The 22,233-nt window shown below is 36.7% G+C and overlaps 1 protein-coding gene across 3 annotated transcripts in view; it reads left to right on the forward strand.

Moving 5' to 3' along the window:
- Window positions 1-22,233, forward strand: part of TMEM135 (transmembrane protein 135) — a 158,201-nt gene that overhangs the window by 79,167 nt on the left and 56,801 nt on the right. For all 3 annotated transcript variants that reach the window (XM_085574659.1, XM_021545028.4, XM_085574660.1), the window contains one exon: window positions 19,930-19,976. In XM_085574659.1, coding sequence (XP_085430785.1) covers window positions 19,930-19,976 — 47 coding nt within the window. The remainder of the gene's footprint in view (window positions 1-19,929; window positions 19,977-22,233) is intronic.

Consider the following 22,233-nt stretch of genomic DNA (forward strand, 5'->3'; position numbering starts at 1 on the left):
ATCTCTTTCTATGTTCTTAATAGCCACCAAAGATCCTTAAGTTCATTCTCTTGTTTCGTCTTAAATAATAGAGAACCATTTAAAAGTAACAGCTGGTGACCAGTGTGGTCTGGTAAAGGTGGTGGGTATCAAGAAATAATTCCTGAACATGCTTATTTTCCAAAGCATGTTCTTCCAGCAGGGAACTGTACTTGTGGAATTGGTTTAAATGAGTATTTTTTAGTACTCTCAATATAAATTGTTTCAGTTCCAGTGTATGCAGTTTCTACAAATAACATTTGGCATTGAGATGCACAAAATATTTTGATTATTTTAATATGTCAATAATATGGGAAATACTGTTCTAGGTAGTAGAATTTCATATACAAAGAACAGAAATAAAGATATTTGATTCTATTGACTAATAAATATTTTTATGTATATTAAAATATCAGTACATGTTTTTAAAGCTAATTTAGTGCTGCTCAACAATGGACATGGTGACAAGTAGCTGGCTAAGAAAAGGTTCCTGTCTTGATCTCTTATCTCAGTGCATTTTTATGCAAAAGAAAAAATTACAATTTGAGGTTACATTACTAATTTTGGAGTGAAAAATACTTGTTTAGTATTTCAAATGCTGTACTTATGTCTGAAGCAGATATAATAGTTTGTGCATTTGGAAGTTATCTCTGCATCTTTACCCTTCCCCATTTCTGTTTTCTCCAGTATTTAACAGTTAGGGTTTTTTTAGGTGCTATCAAGAAAAAGTATTTTCTTACATTAAATAGAGCAGATTTCTGCTTCTATAGCTTCATCCCCAGAGTGGGAGCTATGGCAGAAAAATGTGGTTAGAGAATACCAGCGTTGCTGGAATGGTACTGGGATAACTGGGCCAGCCTGTTGAAGGGGAACTCTTTGGACTGGTCTCACCATCTGATCAGAAGTCTGTGGGAAAGGTTGTCTGTGAGTTACAACATAATTTCTGTGCTGCCTGCTATTAAGATGTCTTCAGTCCCACAGCGCTGAATGTGAAAGGTTTCCTAAGAAGGGATTTTAGGAGAGCTAAACTTAGACAAAGCTGCTTTTATTGCTGAAATACCTCATTCAGTCATTTTCCCAGTATAGATGAGAGTTCAGATTTGTCTCCATTAATTCCCTCTGGGTATCCTAAGGAATTTTATGCAAGATCTCTAAAGAATAGTGTTTCTGTTTCTTATGTTCTTATCTGACATTATATTAAACATTTGAAAATATTCGTGTTAAACATTTGAAGATATAGTAATGAACCAGAGTTGCTTCAATTTTTCTTTGACCCATTCCTGTATTGTAGGCAGATTATAGTATCAAAATACTGTAGTAAATCACTTAGTAATTAAATTCTTTGTTGGTATCTCAGGAGTTTGAAATTCCTTTGGGTTTTCTCACTACCAGCTTTGAAGATAAGGCCTGATTTGTCATGTGTTACATGATTCTAAAGTAGCTGTTGCTCAGGTGACCTAACAAGCAGATAAAAGTGGTGCTGTATTTGGGGGGGAGAAAATACTTTAAAAGATTTTTTTAAATTTAACAATTTTTTCTTTAATGTCTACAAATTTAGCAAAGTGATACCCTTTCAGAATATACAAGCACGATTATCCAGTTATGTAAGACTGTCTTATTATTAATCAAAACCTTTCAGGTGTGAGCATTTGTTTTATAATTGGAAACTAAAGCTCTTTGCTAAAGGTTCAGTACTTACTATAGGTAAGACCTAAGAAAGTTCCTAATTTAAATATCAAAGCTTTCCAATGGAAGACACATTTTCAAGAGACCCAGAAGATAACAATATTTAATTCTCAAATATTTCTTTGTTATTTTTGAGTTGTTGATTTTTTCTGCTGTTTAAATTTTCTGTCTTGGATTTGTTTCTGCTCAAAAGCATAGGGACTTCAGATCAAATTGATAAAGGCTTCTTACATTAAATCTGCTAGTATTAAGCCCTCATTCAGTTTTAATGTGATGTGTATGTGTTGTGAATTAAATTTTTAGTTTTAAGAAGCTGAATGGAATAAGGGTCTATGATTCTTCCCCCAGACAATATTTTTATGTGTGCTTCTCCCTTAGTCATAAGCACAGTATTGGTTAGTGTTTGAAGAAGCATTTCATTGCCTCAGTACTGAAGTAGGTGTTCTAGGAATAGTATGAAACACTGCCAGAAGTTCTGGATGCAATCTGAGAACTGCTTTGATGTTGCGATATCTGTACAGGGGTACCAAGCTAGGACCCCATACAAGGGTCTCTTTAATTTCTTGTTTTTGCAGTTTAAAGTAAAGCACTTGAACACAAAGGCAGCAAGAGAAACCCCCTAATATATTTTTTGTTGTTGGGTTTTTTTGGGTTTTTTTTTTTTTTTTGTTGTTTGTGGGGTTTTTTTTGACAAAAGGCAGCTTGTAATTAGGGTTGAAAAGGCCTCTTAATGGTGTACTAATGTATTCCCCTTCCTTGTCCTGACAGGTTTAATTTTTCCTAAGTATCAGTGAGTAGACTGATGACTAGTTCAAAATTGACCAGTTCCATTGATGATTGGGCAGTGGTAAAACTGTTCCTTACATTTTGTTTCTTTTTTTCTTTTTTTTTTTTTTTTTTTTGTGAGTTGTACTAGTGATTTATTCTTCCTCAGGTAACCTGTGATTTACTTAATTGTAGATAAGCCAATAAGACATTTCCTTTACTTCACATGAGTATTTTTTTATTTCCTCAGTCATCATCCTGGCTGCAATTTAGATAGTTTAAAACAGCTTTACTGGCTGCAATATTTTCTCCTGAAGTTAGATTATAACTTTCTTTCTAGCACATTTTAAAAATAAAAGTATAATTCCCTCCCTTGTGTAATATTTTTTCTTTCCTGGGTTCCTGGAATTTTTTCTAAACTTAAAATAACTCAACATGCTGAGCTTTTCCATATTGCCTCCTTCAATGTCTTCACTGTTATTTTCTTTTTCCCCTTTGCTTCAGGAAACACATCTTTCATGTCGCTCCCTGGCAAGGGAGTAGTCGATTTATACAAAGACCAAACCGCCTACCAAAATGATTCTCCTTTATAATTTCCACAGAAATTGAACTCCTTTCCTGCCTACCTGTCAACCTTTTTTAATGCAGTGTTATATTAGTGTTTTATGTATTATAAGAGCTATATTGTTGTATCCCACTACTGAGTGATTCATCTCATCTGATAGATAACTTCTGTTGTGTACTGCTCGGCTTGGTTATTTCTCAAGGAATGAGGAAAGATGAAGATTATCAGTTGCACTTTTTTCTGGAGCTGAATAGCATAATTCTGCAAAAACATAATTCTGCAACAGCATTTTATTATGGCAAGTGATAAGGAGGTATGGCACAAAAAAGTAAGGAGGGCATAGTCCTAGCTAAAATAACCCCAGCAAACCTACTCCTGTGTCAGTAGATAGAGGAAGAAAATTTACTTTATGGGAGAACAAAACATTACTATGTGAATCAGAATAGTTGACTTTTTATTTTGATATTTTGCTCATTTGAGTTGATATTTCACTGAGTCTTCATGAAGTGGTCTCATGATGAACAGACTTTTGTCCAAGCTCTGTTAGCCTTGTAACAGAAGCAACTGAATTACACAAGACCAAAACAGCATCAGTGAGTGCAGCAAATGCAGTGAGTTGTGCAAGAGGACAGCCTTGGGTGTATTCTGATCTCACCTGGTGCTCCAGACTCCCACTTGAAACAGTCTCCCACTTGAAAGCTTTGCTATTACTACAGTTGAAGGGAAAATAAGTGTTTGGTCTGAAAATAGAACTTTGCTCAAATAAATGGTGTTCTGATATTCAGAAAAAAAGCCAGAAAGCTGATAGAGCATATGGGTGCACATCAAGAATGATGGGAGAAAATACCTAGAAGACGCAAACTCGTGAACTGAAATAATAGGCATGTTATATTCCCCTTGGCTGGGTTCTCAAATATCTTTGTAATGGTAGAGACTAGTTGTTCAGGCCCTGGTCACTGCAGAAATTTGATGCAGAGTCACCAGAAAAGTGGAGTAGAATGACAGAATAATTAAGCTTGGAAAAGACCTCTAAGATTAACTATAACCTGGCACTGTCAGGTCCACCACTAAACTTATGTCCCCAAGTGCCACTTTCACTCATCTTTTAAATCCTTCTGAGGGTGATGACTCCGCCACTTCTCTAGGCATCTTCTTCCAATGCTGGGCAACCTTTTAGGTGAATATTTTTTTTTATAATAGCTAAAACAAACCTGCCTTGGCTACAGCTTAAGGCTGTCTTCTCTTGTTCTATTGGTCCTTCTGTGGGAGAAAAGTCCAACCCTGCTGGGAAGGAAGTTGTTTTTAAATCCTCCCTCCAGAAAGTTTTAAACCTGGGAAGGCTGGTGCTTTTACTTTAGTTAATGCCTCTTCTATGTGTGAAATGCCTCTCTCTGTCCCTTATTGTATCTACAGGCAGTACCATTTCAACAAAGATAATATAGTCGGGTATTACCTGCTTCAATTCTAAATGTGTTGAGGATTCTCAGTGGGAGCTGAAATTGATACTAAGTAGGAGGTCATCTGAAATGTCAAAAACATTAATACCCTCTGTTATTATGTGATGGCATCATTTTGATTGCATGAATGATGTATCTGAATGTTATTATTTGCAAGATGTTTCTTTGAAAATACTAATGGGAGCCCAATAGTTCATTTTGTTTACCAGAACTATTATATTTATTTTCTGACTTTCAACCAAATATCTATAACATAATTAATCTCTTAAGTATTAATCTATTAAATATTGTCCAGATCAACATTTTATCTACATTGGTATTGCATTTCTACAAGGGTTTTTTTCCTGTAATTTGATAGCTGAAACTATCGGTTCCTGTTGTACCTGGTATGTACTTGCCTGAGTTTGTGTAACCTGATCTATTTGTCTGAATTTTGGCTTCTCTGGGATGTGTGCTGCCTGCTTGACTCCACTCTGCTTTTGTCTCCCTAGTTTTCACTTCTTTAATGATTTCCTGCAGTCTGTGAACATTAAGGTTCATGTGAGGTCAACCACACCCAGCAGATAGTGACAATTGTGCAAATAATGACAAATAAGGGGTGGTTACATGGTGTTTCCTGTATTTAATTTAGAGGCTAGTGATTTGTGAGCAGCCTGCAAGGATGTTCCATGAAGTTTGGTTTATCTTTAGGTCCAGATTTGAATCTCTGAGTATGCTCCTCTTCCCAACCCCCTTTTGTATTTTGCTTTTTAAAAAGGTCCTGTAAATTGAGCATGTTTGGGGATCTTCTGTCTCCGAGTTTTTCTTTTTTTTATGTTTTTTATGTATTTTATTTCTTTACTTCCAGGGTTTTTGTGTTGCCAAAGCTGTTTCTATTTAACCACCACCTGAACTTGGGTAGCATGAAAAGGAAACTGGTCCTGCTAAGGAATAATTTTAGTCCCTGATGACGGTGAGAGCACATGGAGGGAACACAAAATACTTTCTTATAGGTTCCAAGAAGAAGAGATAGCTCTAGGCTAGAAATACCTTTTACAAAGTAAGAAATGATGTGTGCATACAAGTGATTGGAAAGCTCAAAAAATTTCTTTATATCAGTCTTTGTATCAGCTAATGCTGAAAAATAATTTAATATTACTAGTGACAGTGCCAAAAGAGGTAGCAAGGCAGCAAGTTATTAAAAAATATCAACAGCAACAATAAAACTCCCTTTTTTTCTTTCAACTTTTTAATAAGCCTGTTCTAAATTGTAAGATGCTTATACTCTGATTGAACAGCTTCTGCTTATACTCTGAATGAACAGCTGTTGTTAGCTGGTGGAATATAAGGAGCTCTTGGCCTCCCCCAGAGAGCCCTTTGTCCATGCAGAGGTGAGTGCAGGGGGGTGTGGTGTTGGGTACTGCTGGGCTGTTGTGGCTGCTATTAAGGAAACAAAATAAAAATTAAATCCTTTTGTTTCTGCCTTGGATTCGGAGAAATTACTAAAATCTCGGAAATCTCTGTAAATTGTGATATAACAGTTTACTCAAAGATTTCAGGAGTATTTGTGAAAATATTCCCTTAAATATGGAATAATGAAATTTGATGAGATAACCTTATATGTCATCTTCTTTTACCTCAGTTGTCTGTGTTAAGTTAGCAGAAAGAAGTCTTTGTTCCAGGATACTTTCACTAAGATACACTGAAGTCTTCTTTTGGTTGATTGATTTGTTCTTACATGCTCTATTGGGAAAAAAGAAAAGGCACATCTATATGTGATGGATACCCTGATATTATGCACTCTGTCATTTTACAGAGTAGGATGTGCACTTAAGCTGTTTTACAGAAAAGTCTTTTGAGACTGTTGAGGAAACAGGCCAGAAACATAATTATGCCAAAGCTGCTGACTTTTAAAAAAGAATTTCCAGTGATAATAGGATTTAAACTAAATGCAGTTTAATTTCAATTCCATTGCTGCAATTTGCAGGAAGGAAGTTTTACTTTGAGTTTACATTTTTCTGAGTTTGAATTTGTTAACCCCTTGTGTTAACCATAGTTGTGGCACTTTGCTTAGCTCTTCTTTTCAGCATTACAAACATAAAACTGATAAAATTGTGGTTCAAAAGAGAAGGTTCCAGTGTTGTTGCATTGCATTTAGATGTTCTCATAGCTCGGTTATGCTTCTGAGTACAACTAAGATAGCATTTTTTGGTGCCATAGGGAACTGGCCCCACAGTTTGTTCCTAGTCTTTTTTTTACAGAATTTGTCTGGGAGTGGCTGAGAGATTAAAAGATGTTTTCAACTGGTCATCCCTGAACTCAAGGGTGTTTGGGTTGTTTGATTTACATTATAATCATCCATTGTCTTCAAAGTTTAAATAGTATTTTTTTGTGTAATGGTGTTTTGAATGCCATTTTATTTCATTAGCTGGGAGTTCATCTACTCACACCTTGGCTTGGGAAATACAATGTTTCTCAGTGGTGATTTTGAAAAATTGAATCAGTTTAATGGAGCAAATATTTAATGACCACCTATGGGTACATTTCACCTTTTGCTGTACTGCTTTCAGAGTGCCTGTTCTATAATCAAAAAGCCTTTAATTGTGGGATTTTAACCAAATAATCTGGCCTTCTGTACCATTTGTGGTGCATCTATAGGTGCAGAAGACAGAAAATTAAATTGTTTCCTGAAAGAGTGATGTGTGGAGCCCTGTAATCTTAACTAGCTAAAGCTTGCCCATGTGCTTCAGAGTGATACTTAATGAGACAGTTCAAAAGGGCAGCAGGTGTGCTCTGGAGAGCAGGAGGGAATCAGTTGAGCTCTTTGCTGTCGTATTTGAAGATGCTCCTGTTGAGTCATCTTACACAGTTCAGCGAACTGAGTGAACTCATAATATGCTTTCCTTCACTTTTTTTCTTATCACAAGAAATCTTTCTAGAGTTCTTGTTCTTCGTCCTTTGCTGTCAACCAAATCAAACAGGTCTTTCAAATGTACTTGTGTTGTGGCTCCCTGGTCAAGCCAAAGTGAGGTAGACTCTGGTGACATTTAGGACTAATTGGGGCTGAGAATTGTTTGAATGCAGTATTTGGGGGAAAAAAACAATCTCATAATACTTTGAAAATGTGTTGTTTTTAAAGATTCAAATCTATAGCACTAATTTGATAGGAAAAAAGATAATTGATGATGAAGTCTTTCAGAGGAATATTCATCTGTATTAAATGCAAATGTTTCATTAATATAAGTGTTTAAATAATATTATCTTTTTTCCTGCATGTAAAAATCATACATATAAGCCTTTACATTTTTTAAAATAAATTATTTACCTTATTTTTCCATAAACAAAAACTAATTAAAATTTTTTTTTGAGGTTACTAGTGGAGTAAGACATTTTTCAGATGCAAGTTTTTCTCAAGGGATAATTGTTTTGTGCTGCACTGAAATTTGGAATGTGCATATTAGAAAAGAGTTGAACTCACATGTGCCATGTTGTACTATGTGCTCTGCATAGACCTGGTGCTCAATGTTAACTGTGTTTCTGTAGTGAAATCAAGTGTGAAACAGGTAAAAAAAGCCACAATTAGCAGCAGTTCAAAATTGTGTTTAAACATCTTGTTTGTGGTATAGTCCCTTTAACACTATTTTTAGCATTAGTTAATGTGTTTTGTATTTGAAAAAGCAGTGATGCAGTGCTTGATGGCTCTGAGGTAAAGACTGGAAAAGTTATGAGTGGGAGAAGGTGTTGAAAGAAAGATCAGACTTCTCTCTCAGGTCTAGCTGCTGAAAGGTGTTCTCATTTGAACTTGTTACTTTGTCACTCAGAAGTGCTTGTGGAGTCTCCCCTTGCTGCCTAGAGTGTCTAGATGAAGGAGAGCCTAAAGTAAATCTGCAGCCCCTTGGCTAACAGGAGATAATGCGTGTTCCCAGTTATGTAGTATTTGACATTATTTGCATAAAATAATGAACAACTTGAAATTTTTTAGTAGCTTCCTAAAATGTGTCCAGAAATTTGAAACAACTGGGCGTGGAGATGCTGCAACAGTGTCAAGAATCCATTAAATTTAGCTGTGTGGTCAGTTACAAAGGCAGCTGAGCTCCCTGTTGTGACCTTTTCAAGTTCCCAGTAATTTTCAGGGTGTAACACCATAGTCCTGGGCATGGGTGCTGTCTGCAGTTAGCTCAGTGGATTACACAGCTGTTTACTAAAATTAGATTTAGGATTTTCATTAATTTTCATGGTAATGTTTAATACTGCTAAATGAATAATAATCTTTGCAGATGAATTGGTTTAGATCTTGATAACCACCTCTTATTACATGCTTTTCAAGGGTTTTTAAACTCTCTTTATCAAGCTAACTTCTTTCCTTGAGGTTTTTGTGCACAATTGTGACACTATTTGACTGTGCCCTCATTTATATTTTTAAAAAGTTACAAAAAAATAAAAATCACGTTATTACAAAGTACTGCAGTACTTTTGAAGTTCTCCAAGAGCAGACTCGGGGGATTTGGCGTACCAGGTAACCTACATTATCTGTCCCTTTTGCTTTTTGTTTCTGTCGCCTTTTCCTACTGTTCTGTTACCACCGTACACATACAGTTTGCCTCTGTGAATTTTATTCACCATGATGGATGCTGTGAAAGATGCAATTTGAGGGTCTGGGACAGCCTGTGTGGTAGCCCTCCTTCCACAGCTCCCAGCAGGAGAAGCTGTGTGCAGACAGCCATCCTCCCTTTCCAGAGGAGAGGAAAGGGTGAGAGAGGTGGGGGTGCAGAGCAGAATATGGCAGGGGTGTAATATAAATGAAATTGTGACCATTTTAGTTGTTTTGTTATGTACCAGTTGCAAAATGCTGTATTCTGGTTTTGGATCAGCAACAAAATAATGCCTCTAGGCATAAACAGCAGCACCAACTTTTAAATATCTAAGAGAATATCTAAACAACGACCAAAGGGCATAATCTTATGTTAACCGTGTTTCAATTTGCTTATGTTGTTTTGATCTTATTTTTATATGTGTTGTGGTGGTAGTAACAATAGCAGAAGGAATAAAAATTAATCTGCCTTCTCAGTAGCATTCTCTGCTGGTGCCAAGACTTTTTCCTGAACCTGCAGGTGTTGTGTGGAGAAGTAGGTGACAGATCTTTTAACATTAAAGTGTTAGAAAACAAACAAGACAAAATTAAAAGTGCTGGGAGAAAAAGAAGAATAATATAATCTATACTGTTTATCTTAATCAAGGTGTAATAAAGTTCTATAATAGAGGAAGTACGGGTGTTTGCTGGTGTGTGAGCCCTTGCTGTGTAATCTTTTAAAATAAAATACTTCAGTAAAACACCATTATTTTTCCACTTATTTCTGTGTCAGTTTTCATCTTCTATATCTTAAGTCTAAGAATATTATAGCTTAATAAAAAGATAGGGAAAGGCACTGTGAATCAAGCTAGAATAGTTTATAATATTGCTTCATGGGCTTCTGCTTAGCATCTTCTGTTTCCACTCAATCCCCATGTCGGAGGTGGCTAAAAGGACCACCGGAGGGGTCTCTGAAGAGTTAGTCTCCTAAGGACAGCCATCACCAGCATCCTGAGATCTTCCCTACTGCAGTGATGTGAATGCCAAGGGAAAAGGAACCTCCAGCAGTGGGATGGAGTAGACATCTGTGGCAAGAACTCAAGTCCTTCCTTTCACATGCCGTGAGAGTATCTGTACTTTCTCAGTAAAGTTCACTGGAAAGTAATTCCATTGCAGCATGAACTCCTCTGTTCAAGAGATAACACAATCAGTGTTTTCACCCTGTTCCAGTCAGGTCTGATTCTCTTTCCTTACATGCTCACATAAATGTTACTTTTCAAGAGCTCTCGTTCCCCTGAGGAGCTGACTGTGTCTTATGATGACAGCCAGTGTCAGCTGTACATTGTGAATGCTCCTCCTATCTGTGGAAATGTGAGAGACATTTTAGCTTATCAATTTAGCTATTCCCCCTCCTCACATTCTCAAGGAGGCTCTTGCAAAGAAATGCATGTAGTTCAGAATGTTAATGAAAGCTCTGCCAAAATTGTGAAGAGGTACAGGAATGTTAAATGACATCATATACAAGGTGCCAGGATTTATGTGCAAACATAAATAATTATAATAAATTTAAAATAATTTTCCTCAGTAAACATCAAAATACTGCTGTGTATGTATATATAGAAATAGCATTTGTGTCTGCTAGTTGTACAGCATTGTTAAGAAAAGAAATGCACAATTCTTGAGCACATTCTTTAATGGGTGTTTCTGGCTGCTCCATTGATTTACTCAGCCTGTTCTTTGCCCTGCCCACAGTCTCAAGTGGCAGAACAGAGGGGGAAGATATAGGTGTGGGCATGTGGGGCAGGAAGCTCTTAAGCCCAAAAGATAACTATTTGTGTGTTGTAGTCAACATACAATAAATCTGAACATGCCAAAATTTTTTGTAATTTTAAAATTTGTCCACCTAACTGACTTTAATTATCAAATACACAGATAATAGTTAAATGGTTTCAATAGTGGGAAAACCCTGCTTTTTATATCTGAATTATTAAAATAGATAATTTATTTCTATCTCTATAATCTTGTCCCTTTACTAACTTTTAATGCATATCAGAAATTCATCACATTCTGCTACTTTTCAGAAATTTTACCAGTGTGAATCATTACTGGATACAGTGGCTTTCATGATGCTGCCTTGCAGAGTATTGTACTTATTATATTAATACATGTGCTTCCCAGCAACAAAATTATTTCAATACCTGTAAACTTTTAAAGATTAATGATTTGCAGTTCCTTTTTGGATACTAAGGTAATATCAAACCTTGTAATTCTTCAGTGATTGTGAGCTCTGGAAGAAGAAGAGACAGATAAGCAGAAATTCTCATGATGGAGATGAAATCTTGGATGATTGTAAGATGAGCTAAGTAGTTATGTTCAGAAGTCTAATACAAGACATCTGCACAGACTACTAAGAAAATTTATTGAGTTTTTAGTATTTACTACATTTGTAAAGTTCTTGTAGGGTAAGTAACCAGATTTAAACTTCAGCTTACATATGGATTTAATACTTAGAGATGTTAGTGTTTTTGTAGTTTTCATTTGCAGTGTTGTACTTGAAGTATATCTCTAATTCTGCCTTTTCAATTTAATTTGAACAATTCACAACTAATTCACATTTATTTGTCAAAATTACAATGGAGGGGGGTTCAAATCACGCTGGTTGAATTGACTATGTTGTTAGTATCCAGCTGTGATTTGATCTGGGTGTGGCTGAAGCTTTCTGGCCCTGCCCCTATTCAGTACCTGAGAGCAGAAGATAGTTGCTTTCAGGTGGGTAATGACTAGATTTGTTTTTCTGTGTATCTCTGTCCTAGCAGAAGACACATGGAATAATAATCCAAAAAAGGTGCTGGAGGAGGAGTGATGACTACATATGTTCATGTTGCCTGAAAGTACTTTGTAGTTTCAAGTCAAGCTGTGTGCATGGCCCAGAAATGGGCAAACTTGCACAACAACATGTGTAGCCATCATAAGGAACTTCTTAGGTTGAAGAAGGATCATAGTGACCCAGTCCCAGATTTTTAAATGTGGATTTGAAGTGTAGATTTTTAAATTGAACTGAGCACAGTCCAGTGGAATAATACAAGACTTTTATTTTTGTTGGTGAAACTACAGTGTCATTTGGTAACTACTTTTTGTGCTACAGTCAGTCTCTCAAACCTCGTGTGTTTGTGAAAGCATTGGGCTCTCCTGAGAAGCTTCCAGAAAGGATATTCAGTGGCTCTGTCACTATATGTTGTAGCTGTTTGCAATGACTAGTAGAATATGAAAAATGGGGGAGGAAACTTGACAAGTGTTTTTTTCTTGAGAAAACGAATGCTGAAATGCTTAGTTATAGGTATGTATGTGTCTGTATATATTATATATATGTATATATATGCATACACACACACACACAGACACAGAATTTGTGAACTAGAAAATCAAAGGTTTAATTTTTATTTTATTCATTGCTGTTCTTCTGGGACTGGCAGGTGCTCCCAATCTTGGCTCAGTTACTGTCTGCATTTGCCAATTGTAATCTTTTAATCGCGATCCAACAACAGTGGTTTAACAAGAATCTATATAATCTCTTGTTTAATAACACATACTAGTGTTTCTTTTGATCTTATCAGCCCAGAGATTGCTTCAGACTTGCTGGCAGAAAAAAAACCAGGAGACTCTAACAGCTGAGTGTTGTAGGTGTAGCTGAACTGGCCCTGTGCCCAATAAGTATCTGATAAATTGTTTTTTGCATTTTCATAAAGCCTATAAATTTTAAAGCAGCAACAATTTTGCTTCAAAAGTTATTTAATTTCAGCTAGGAAAATAATCATTATATGGATGACCACGGTTATGACAAGTTTTCGCCATTACTTTTGATAGGTTGTGAAGTTCTCCCCAGATATGCTGCATTTCCATTAGAGACAGAGATAAGGTCTTAAAAAGATTTTTGTTTGACAGGATCGATTAGAGAAAGAAGGTAAAACATTGTGTCCCTTGAAGTTACTGGGGAGATGTGGCTCCATTTCAGGATTTCCAATTGGCCTATGTCTTTTGAGATTACTAGAAGTTTGAGCTTGGTGAAGGGCAACCACCATTTTCACTAAGTCCTTATGCTTTTATACAAATCCAAATAACCTGTTTTCAATGTAAAATATCTTTGTCTTAAAAACTTCATTAATGACATTTCTGTACAGGAACTGAGTGACTTCTTTAATAAGCATTGACAACACTGAGAATGGAATAGCTCAATTTTGCTGCTTGCTGCAATTCTTAGGAATTGAGGAGTACACCTAATAGAAAAATAAATGATATTATAAAGAGATTTAAATGGAAATTAAAGAAAGGAAAAGTAAATAAAAATTTCAGATTACTGTGTAAAAGAGAAGAGATATTATATGACTTCACAGTAACTAGACAGTGCCAACTCAGCAGGTACAGACAGTAATGTTTGGTAGTGGTTGCATTTACTGTGTTACAGCTGTTGGATCTTGGACTCAGAGTCTGTTGTTCCAGATCTGTATGTGCCTGAAGAAAGTCAGAGAGCTTTGCATTCCCCCTTGGCTCCTTCTCTCTCCCTGGGGGACTGAGAAATAAGGAGCTTCTGGTTAAATGTAGAAATGGTCATTGAAAACACCCTGGCCTTGTCTAAGGCACTGTTTGGTGCTCTAAGGTGCTGTCTGTAACACAGCACTGGTCTTGGAGGGGAGGAACAAGAGATTTGGACACAAAAAGCTGGAGGGTTGCAGTAGAGCTGGAGTTGCTGTGGGATTTGGGAGTATGTTTTCCCTTCAGTCTTCGCTACATTTTCAATAAAGTATTAAGTTATTTGACAGACCTGAAGTATATATTTTATTCAATACTGAAATTTAAATAAAAATAACAGATTCAGAAGTTTTTGCTGAAGTGTGCAGAAAGGCATGTTTTAGTATTTATGATACATTTGTTTTAGAGACATGCATCATACTGGAAAAGTAATATTAATTTTTTTGAATGCTGATGCCACAGGAGACCATAAAATCATCCAGATGGATACTGATCAGTAGTGGCTGGTGAATCTCACCACAAACTGCATCAAGTGTACACAAACCAGTTGATCCATGTTTCATTAATTAATCTTTGTAACTGTAGAAAAAGTAGCCATTTTACTAGTTTGAGTTTGACAAGACTTCAGGTTCTAGCTGTCATTTGAATTTTTTCTATCAAATTATGGAATTTTTTTTATGGAATTATGGAATATTTTTATTCCTGCAGGCTGGTACTCCAGCCACCTCCCTGTCCTCTCTTGAATAAGCCAAAAGCATTAAGATACTGGCAGCTTTAGTTTTGTAGTAAGTAGTGTAATCTGGGAACCTGGGCATTGAATTGCTTTTTGCATCTGCCTCTCCTGGTGTTGTTTAGTTCACTGACTGGTGGGAGTAGAGTTGTGCTCTGCAGAATCTGCTGTACTTGCCCAAAAAGAACATAGCTGTAAGAAGTGGGGGATGAGTGACCTCCCCAGGTGATTTTTACTTACTTGGGGACAGTGAATAGATAAGTGGATAGGATAGGATAGGATAGGATAGGATAGGATAGGATAGGATAGGATAGGATAGGATAGGATAGGATAGGATAGGATAGGATAGGATAGGATAGGATAGGATAGGATAGGATAGGATAGGATAGGATAGGATAGGATAGGTAGATAGATAGACAGGACAGTGAATACATAGTTTTCCTGCTTTCTGTGGAGAGCAGGGAGAACTAGTTCTGTGCTCAGGAAAACCCCTTGCCAAATCCATTGCTGATGTAATCTAGTGTTAAGTAGCTGTGTTGGCCTTCCTTTGCACTGTGTCTGTGTAAGTGCTGTTCATGGCAGTGATCTTAGAGGTGTAGCTGATGCACTTGGCACCTCCTGGGTTTTGGGCTGAAGTTTTCCCTTTTAGTCCCATATAGGTGATGATGTAACTGTCTCATAGGAGCTGCTGTCTCAGCTAATGGTCACTCATTCCATCAGATAATTGTTTACTGTGGTAATTTCTTGCTTGAGGCGTTAAATAATGGTAAAAAACCCTATTTATATTTGTAAGCGTTATCAGATAAGGTTTTAAGATGCTAAATGTAAAGTAACATGGCTCCTGCTTTTACGTAAGTTTTTTTGGTGTCTTTTGATATGACTTCTGGTATCTATCTAGAAGATCTTTTTTGCTCTTTTACTCAGACTGTGATTTTCCATCCCTTTTAACTATTAGAGAATTACAGAAAATTACATACTTTTAAAAGTAGCTACTTTTTATTGGAGAAGGTTAACCAGTGTATTTCACAAAAACAGTTCATTGATTAGAATGTTATGTACAGGTGGAAAAGATATTCCATACATACATATTTCGTGGGTCATGGAGTATAAGACCATTACATTAATCTGCATAGCTAGTTCCATTATTTTAATTTGTTTTATTTTGGTTTTGTTAGAAGGGAGTTTGCTTTAGAGATAATATTAGTGAAAAGAACTTTAGAAAACATTTTAATAAGAGCAGTAATACATCTTGAAATAAAATTTGGGAATTGCAAGCATTAGACTGATTTATATATATGGAAAAAAAACAGAATGGCTTTTGTGTGCAACAAATCATTCTTCATGTCTGAAGTAGGGGTAAATTAGAAAAATAGATTGTGTAGTCAGAAGTCCCATGGAACATCTTCTGAGATCCCTAGTATAATAATATATAGTAGAGCTACTATGCTGCTATTCAACTGTGTGCATAAAGGTGAGAGGGGGTTATAACTTCTAGCAGCAGAGACAGCAGTAAACTCTTCTCTGGATGAATGTCTGTATTTTAAGGAATAAAAAATTACGCAAAATAGTTGGGGTTTTCTACATCATATATTTTAAGAGTGAAAATTTTTAACCAACTAGACAAAGCTCCCAGTTATATATATCCCAGTTGTAGATCTTGTAACTTTGGAAGAAATTGGCTCAGGTACTAATTACTAAAGGGGCTTATTTCAACTGGGTTTTTAATTTTCCATGGTTTTTACTATTAAGCCTTCCCTCAGACAGAGTTTAGCTGGCAGTTCAGGTTTCTGTAGCACACAACCTCCACGATCTAGGAGTCATAGTAGTAACTTTGTTTTTATCAAGTGTAGCTGTAGGTCTCGCATACATTGCAAAGTGGTTGATCAGGAAGGTGATGGTTTTCAGACTTTATGAATACACTGGAAGTCAAGTGTTGTGTGCCAGTTGTTGAAGCTGCCTTAGGTCTTCGGTGAGCTGGTAGTAGCACTATGCAGTGTTGAACTGTAGTTCCAACAGTCTGGATGCTTCTACCAGCTAATATCACTGATCTGCCCATTTACCTCCTCCTGTCTTCATTAAATAGATTATGAGTACCTTCAGTGCTTTTCCTTTCAATTACTAGGTCTGTGTTCCTTTGTCATAGACTTCAGTCCTATTTTTTATTGTGGCTCTAGGGGAGCAGCCTCCAATCAGAGAACTTTTGTACCCCAGGAAATCTGACTATAATGGAAATGCTTAAAGAAAATGCACATAACCTCAGGATTGAGTCATGTGCGGGAAAAGCCTGAATACACAAGACTCAAGTAGTTTTGATAGTTTCAGCAGTGTTATTTTTCCTTTCTTTGGGCCAAGATTTTTATCTGGCTGTGAGGGAAGGTCATTTGTGAGCTACTTCTACTGGTGTTACTAGGTCTACTGCTGTCACCAGGGCAAGTGGTAACCACTTTCACCCAGAGCTTTTTGTTTTGTGCTCAGTGCTGGGTACTGCCAGATGTCACTTCCTGTTGCTGATTATATGAGCACTGAACTTTCTTGGGAAAAAATAAATACTGGCTTTGTCAGCCAACAGAGATCTGGGAAAAAAGTACCTCTTCAGTTTTGTCAGCAAATTTCCTTTTATTTTGTATTAAGGTTTAGCATAGTACAGTGAAGTATAACATAATCAGTTAAAGTACTGACATACCAAATGTGCTAATCCATAAGGATTTTTCCTTGTGACCTACAGGCATCTCTTCATAGATGTTAGAATCTTTAGGGCATATCATTCTCATTAGCAACATGCAGGTTTTCTGCTTATATCTGTTTCTTCAGCTGGAAAGCTTCAAGGTCTGTATGTTGCCAAGTACATTGTGTTGGTCTTCTGTTGTAAATCAAAAAGTAATGGACTCTGCAAGAAAAATCCCAAGTGAGACTTCCTGCTCACTGGAATAGAAGTCTTAAATTCACTTAATCTTTAGAATTCTATTTCTGTAGGCCTTCGCATCTTTCCTTTTTTTTAATATAGTTATTTTAAAAACTAAAATGGCTACTGCATTTTGTGCAGCAGTTATTACAAAAAATTCTAGAATGGGGGAAAAGTTAAAAATAGGTTTATTTTGAAAGTAGCTTAGATTTGGAGCACAGTGACAATTTTTCTTCTGTTTCTGCCTTATTTGTGCTGTAATAAGGCAGTTTCTGGACTTTCTATGTGGGCCTGTGAATTTCATGTAGAATAGTCTGGGTCTGGTTTAGCTGCACATTTTGCTGTCCTTCAGTTGACCAAATATTGGAGAGACCCTGTCAAACATGCCCACGACATTTCTTGGATACATTTGCCTCTACTGATCTTAAGCATCTCTGATAAAGGAGATTCCACAATCTCACAGACAACTTGTTCTGGTGTATCGCTACCCTGGAGAGCTCTTTCTGTTATCTAACTGATGCTTTATTTGCTGTGGATTTAACTCTGCCTTTCTCCCTCTGTACTTGATGAGACAGATTTATTAGTATATGATAACTACACAAAAATAGTTCTCATATTCATCACTAACTACTTTTATAGTTTCAACAGTTTTCCAACAGTTGTACCCTACAGACCTTTTATTCCCATCATGATTTTCTGAACTGCCTGGTTTTGTCTATGCTTTTCTTTACTAGTGGTGCTCGTGAGGTTCAGCAAAGGGTTAAGTTGTGGCTATGGTGAGGAATGGCACCAGTATATCCTGGGGGCATTGGAAAGCAGCTTTTCAGAAAAGAATTGGGGGTCCTGGTGGTCACCAACCTGGACATGAGCCATCAGAAGCCACTTCCAGCATAGGAGGCCACTGCCAGCAGGCTGAACAAGGTGACCTTTCCCTCCTGCTCAGGGCTGCTGAGACATGTCTGTAGGGTTGTGGCCAGTGCTGCATTTCCCAAGCTGAGAAAGCTGCAGTGCTTTAGCCTGGAGTAGAAAGCTCTGAGGACGTCTTAATTATACATATAGATACTTGTTAGATTATTATCAAACTTACTGAGAAAAAAAAAAAGTAAAAAAGGAATTAAAGAAAAAAGGGCAAGAAAAAGACTGTGAAGTGGTTTTAGTATGCGAAGGCTTAAGTTTTTTTTATTGTGATATTTTTGCTTGGTTTGGTTTTTGTTTTGTCATCCCCCACCCTCCCACACATCATCCAGAAAACTGGTTCTTTGCCATATCTCACTTATTTCCCAATATTGTTGCTCAGGCTGTCAAGCTGCCTTCTCTCTGTGTCTCCAAAATAACCTCCAGAGAATTGATGGTTGTTTAACTGATCAAATACATTTTGAACTTTAGAGGAATAGGGCAGATATTTTTGAGTAGAATTTGTGTTTAAAAACAAGACTGCTTGTCCGCTTTTGCTGATAGTTTGAAATAAAAAATTCAATTGCCCTCAGGAAATATACCTTTGCCCTAATGATTTTGTATAAAATTACTTCCGATGTTCACAATTTTGATGCAGATTAATAAAGTATGATAGTACTGATGAAGGAAAAGGAAAAAATGGGTAGTTTATACAGCAGATGTTATAATGTCTTGTGTGACCCAATTTTAATTCACATGCCAAAGGACCTAAAAAAGGGAAGTGGTGTCATTTGTAAGATTTTTTTTTTTTCTCTGAAAGTCATTGTAAAGATTTCCTATGCAAATTTTTCTCACACTTTCTGGTCTGTTATAACACGCTGTAGCCTCCTATTCTACGTGTTTATAACCTTCTAATTTGCACCTGTATCCTCTCATTATGAAAACTTCTTCAACCTTTGAAAATAGGTGCATATATTTTCTGAAAGACTTGGGATATTTCTGTAAGGATTTTGCCTCCTAAATGATGGTATGTATATTGGCCAGTGTATCTAGAACAAGTAAATATTTTCTCACTTGTGAGGTGTACCTGGCAAAGATGGATCGGATTAAGGCAGGTTTTCTTCAGCATTTATGAGTCCCTGTGCAGGTGATAAGGAGGAGGGAACAGCTCTGAGCACCAGCAGAGAAGATGGCTGGAGGAAGTAGGATATTCCTCTCTTAGTGCTGGAGAACTGCTAAGTTTGCTCAGTGACTCTTTTATGAGCACATTGATGATACAGGGCAAGACAGGATTGTTCCAAGTGAGTTTAGCACTAAGCCAAACTATTAGGGTGCTGTTAATTTGGAATAGAATTATCTACTCCAAACTTGCTGGAAAGCAGTGCAGCACAAGCACTTGTCTATGCAGATGTTTTAAACACCATGCCTTTTAAACTGGAACTAGCAATATGAGATTTGAATAAATCACAAAAGCAAAGACTGGTAAAATATGATGTTTAAATTTCAGTTATAAGATTTTATTGTTTAAATTCTGTTGGTTTATAATTATTTTATTACTTGGTCTTTTATCACAGATGCTTTTAAAAGGTGCCATTTGCTGTGTCTGTTGTCCCACTACCCTGGTTTGGGTTTCATTTTTTTAAGCTTCTACAGGAATCATTTGAATTTCTCTAGAAACAAGGCAATCCTTTTAGGTGGACTCAGACAAGCTTTCATTCTGGCCCCTCAAGCATATAAATAAAGTGTAGCTTTTATAATAAAAGTTATAACATCTTCACAATCCAGAACATGCAGTAGTAGTGTGTTATGTAACAACACTCTTTCTTCTTCTTGTAGGTCCTTTTGTTCTGCATCACAGCTGCTCTGTTCATGTTCTTCTTCAGGTATGTTGCTGGTGTAACTATTTATGTTGTAAATATAGTTTTGAGCAGCATTTCTTAGAGCTTACTGCTTTTTGGTACTCCTCCATATATTCTTCATTCAAGATGAATTGTCTGAAGTGCTTCAGTGGCATCACCCAGAGCTGTGATCATAATTGGGCTAAAAAGGGAAATGTTGAGTCTTCTGGAAAATATACTGATTACTTAAGGAGTTTCATCTAAGTAAGACCCTGGAGATAAAACATAGTGTGAAAACAACTGAAATCTGCTTTTCATGGCTCTTTTTAAGCGCTCATGGCAGGAAGATCACATTTTCTCTTCTGGTAAAAATAGAGGAGAACAGGAAAATCAAATTTTGTGGTCTTAAATAATGCCAAATATTTGACTTGTGTGCGGGTGTAACTACTTTCTTTCAATTTAGAATAAACTTGTTTCACATGTTTTCACAAGTTATGAATTATATCCATTTTAAAACTTACAGTGGTGGGAGGTGGATGAAACACTCATTTTAATGGCTTGTTTCTCTCTCAGATTGCAATATAGATGTATGTAATTTATCTTATTTGCATTTAATACCATGTCTCTCAAATTTTCTTCATTATATCTCAAATTGGAAAGTTGTTTTTAAAGTAACCTTTGACTACAACCCTTTGGCTTAGAATTTTCTGCGGCATGCAGCCATCTATGGTTCTTCAAGCTGTATGATCCCCTGGTAATTGCAAAACTCTGGAAGCTGCAGCTTGTTTTTCATAATTCCATTACTTACGGATATTGGCCAAGAACAGTCTGTGGATAGAAGAAGGCTGTTAATTTAGGGGATTCGAAGAAGCATTCCTCCTTTCATCTATAACCTATTAAGAACCTTGCATTGGCAGTCTTCTTGCTTTATTTTCTTCTACGTCTCTGAGTTAATAAATAACAACCTCAGAGAATTTGACTTGTAAGGTTGAGGTTAGATACCTGTCTGCATGCATGCATGCTGGTCAAACAAACTCAGAGCACTAAAATTCTGGTTAAAACTATAAATGTTGTCTGATCTTGGAGGAAGCTAATTGTCTCCTACCTATGACTTTGGTAATGAAGTGGTGTTTTAGAGAGAACCTACAAGTTAAATCACAGAATCCTAGAATAGTTTGGTCTGAAAAGGAGCTTCAAGGTCATCTAGTTCCAACCCCCCTGTCATGAGCAGGGACATGTTCCACTGCACCAGTGCTCCAAGCCCATCCAGCCTGGCCTTGAACGCTTTCAGAGATGAGAATCCACAGCTTGTCAGGGAAACTACTCACCACCACATGGTATGTCACAGTAAAGACTTTCTTCTTAATATCAAATCTAAGTTACCCTCTTTCAGTTTGGGGCCAATACCTTGTCCTGTCCTACAGTCCCTTGTAAAAAGTCCCTCTCCAGCTTTCCTGTGGCCTCTTTAGAGGTGAGAACTGACACAGAGCCCAGACGTATTTGGTGAATTTTTTCCCTGACCTGATACAGAAACACTGGCAGTTGAGTGGTTTCCAAACCACTTTCTCTTCTAGAGAAAGTGACTCCATGCCAAGATTGATGGAATATTCTGTTGAGCAATCATCAACAACATTTAATTCCTTTTGTCCTTGTGTTTTAACAGCAGGATTAAAATAGAGGCTCAAGTTTAGTTTAATTATTGGGAAAAAATATATATTTGTAAACACCAATGAGTGTACTAAGACAAATTTGTCAAAAATAACTAGCACAAACTAGTTTTTAAGGTGATTTTTTTCTTCCCTTCTCAGTATAATCAGTTTTGTAAGTCTTCTTTTGTGTGAAGACTTCTTCATATATTTCCTAAAGAAACCAGGTATAAAGGGGTCTGGGTGAAAATACGTCTGGGTATTTGCACCCAGAAATACCAAACAAAGTCTGGTCAACTGCTCAGGGAGAAGAGACAGCAGAGAGGTCACTTAATCAGGCCTTAGAGTTGTACATTTGTGTGGATTGGCTGTGATTGTGAGCTGGTTGCTGTCTGAATCAGTATGTGAATTAACCATTGATGCCATTCAGTAAAATTTTGGACAGCCCTTGGAAAAATCCTGTGTGGAGTCCTAGGGAAGGCAGTCTTCCTGTCTCTGTTGTCATCTAAAGCAGAAAGTAACTGGGAGAATCCTAAAATTACATTTCCTATTTAATGGCTCAAAATTGCTTCAGCTTTAATCATAAGTGGATCAAACTGACAAAATCACATTCATACTTTTGGAATAAACACCTTATTTGAAGTCAGATCTGTTTG

This window comes from Lonchura striata, chromosome 1 (genome assembly GCF_050655825.1).
Source record: "Lonchura striata isolate lonStrDom1 chromosome 1, ASM5065582v1, whole genome shotgun sequence".
Taxonomy (NCBI): domain Eukaryota; kingdom Metazoa; phylum Chordata; class Aves; order Passeriformes; family Estrildidae; genus Lonchura; species Lonchura striata.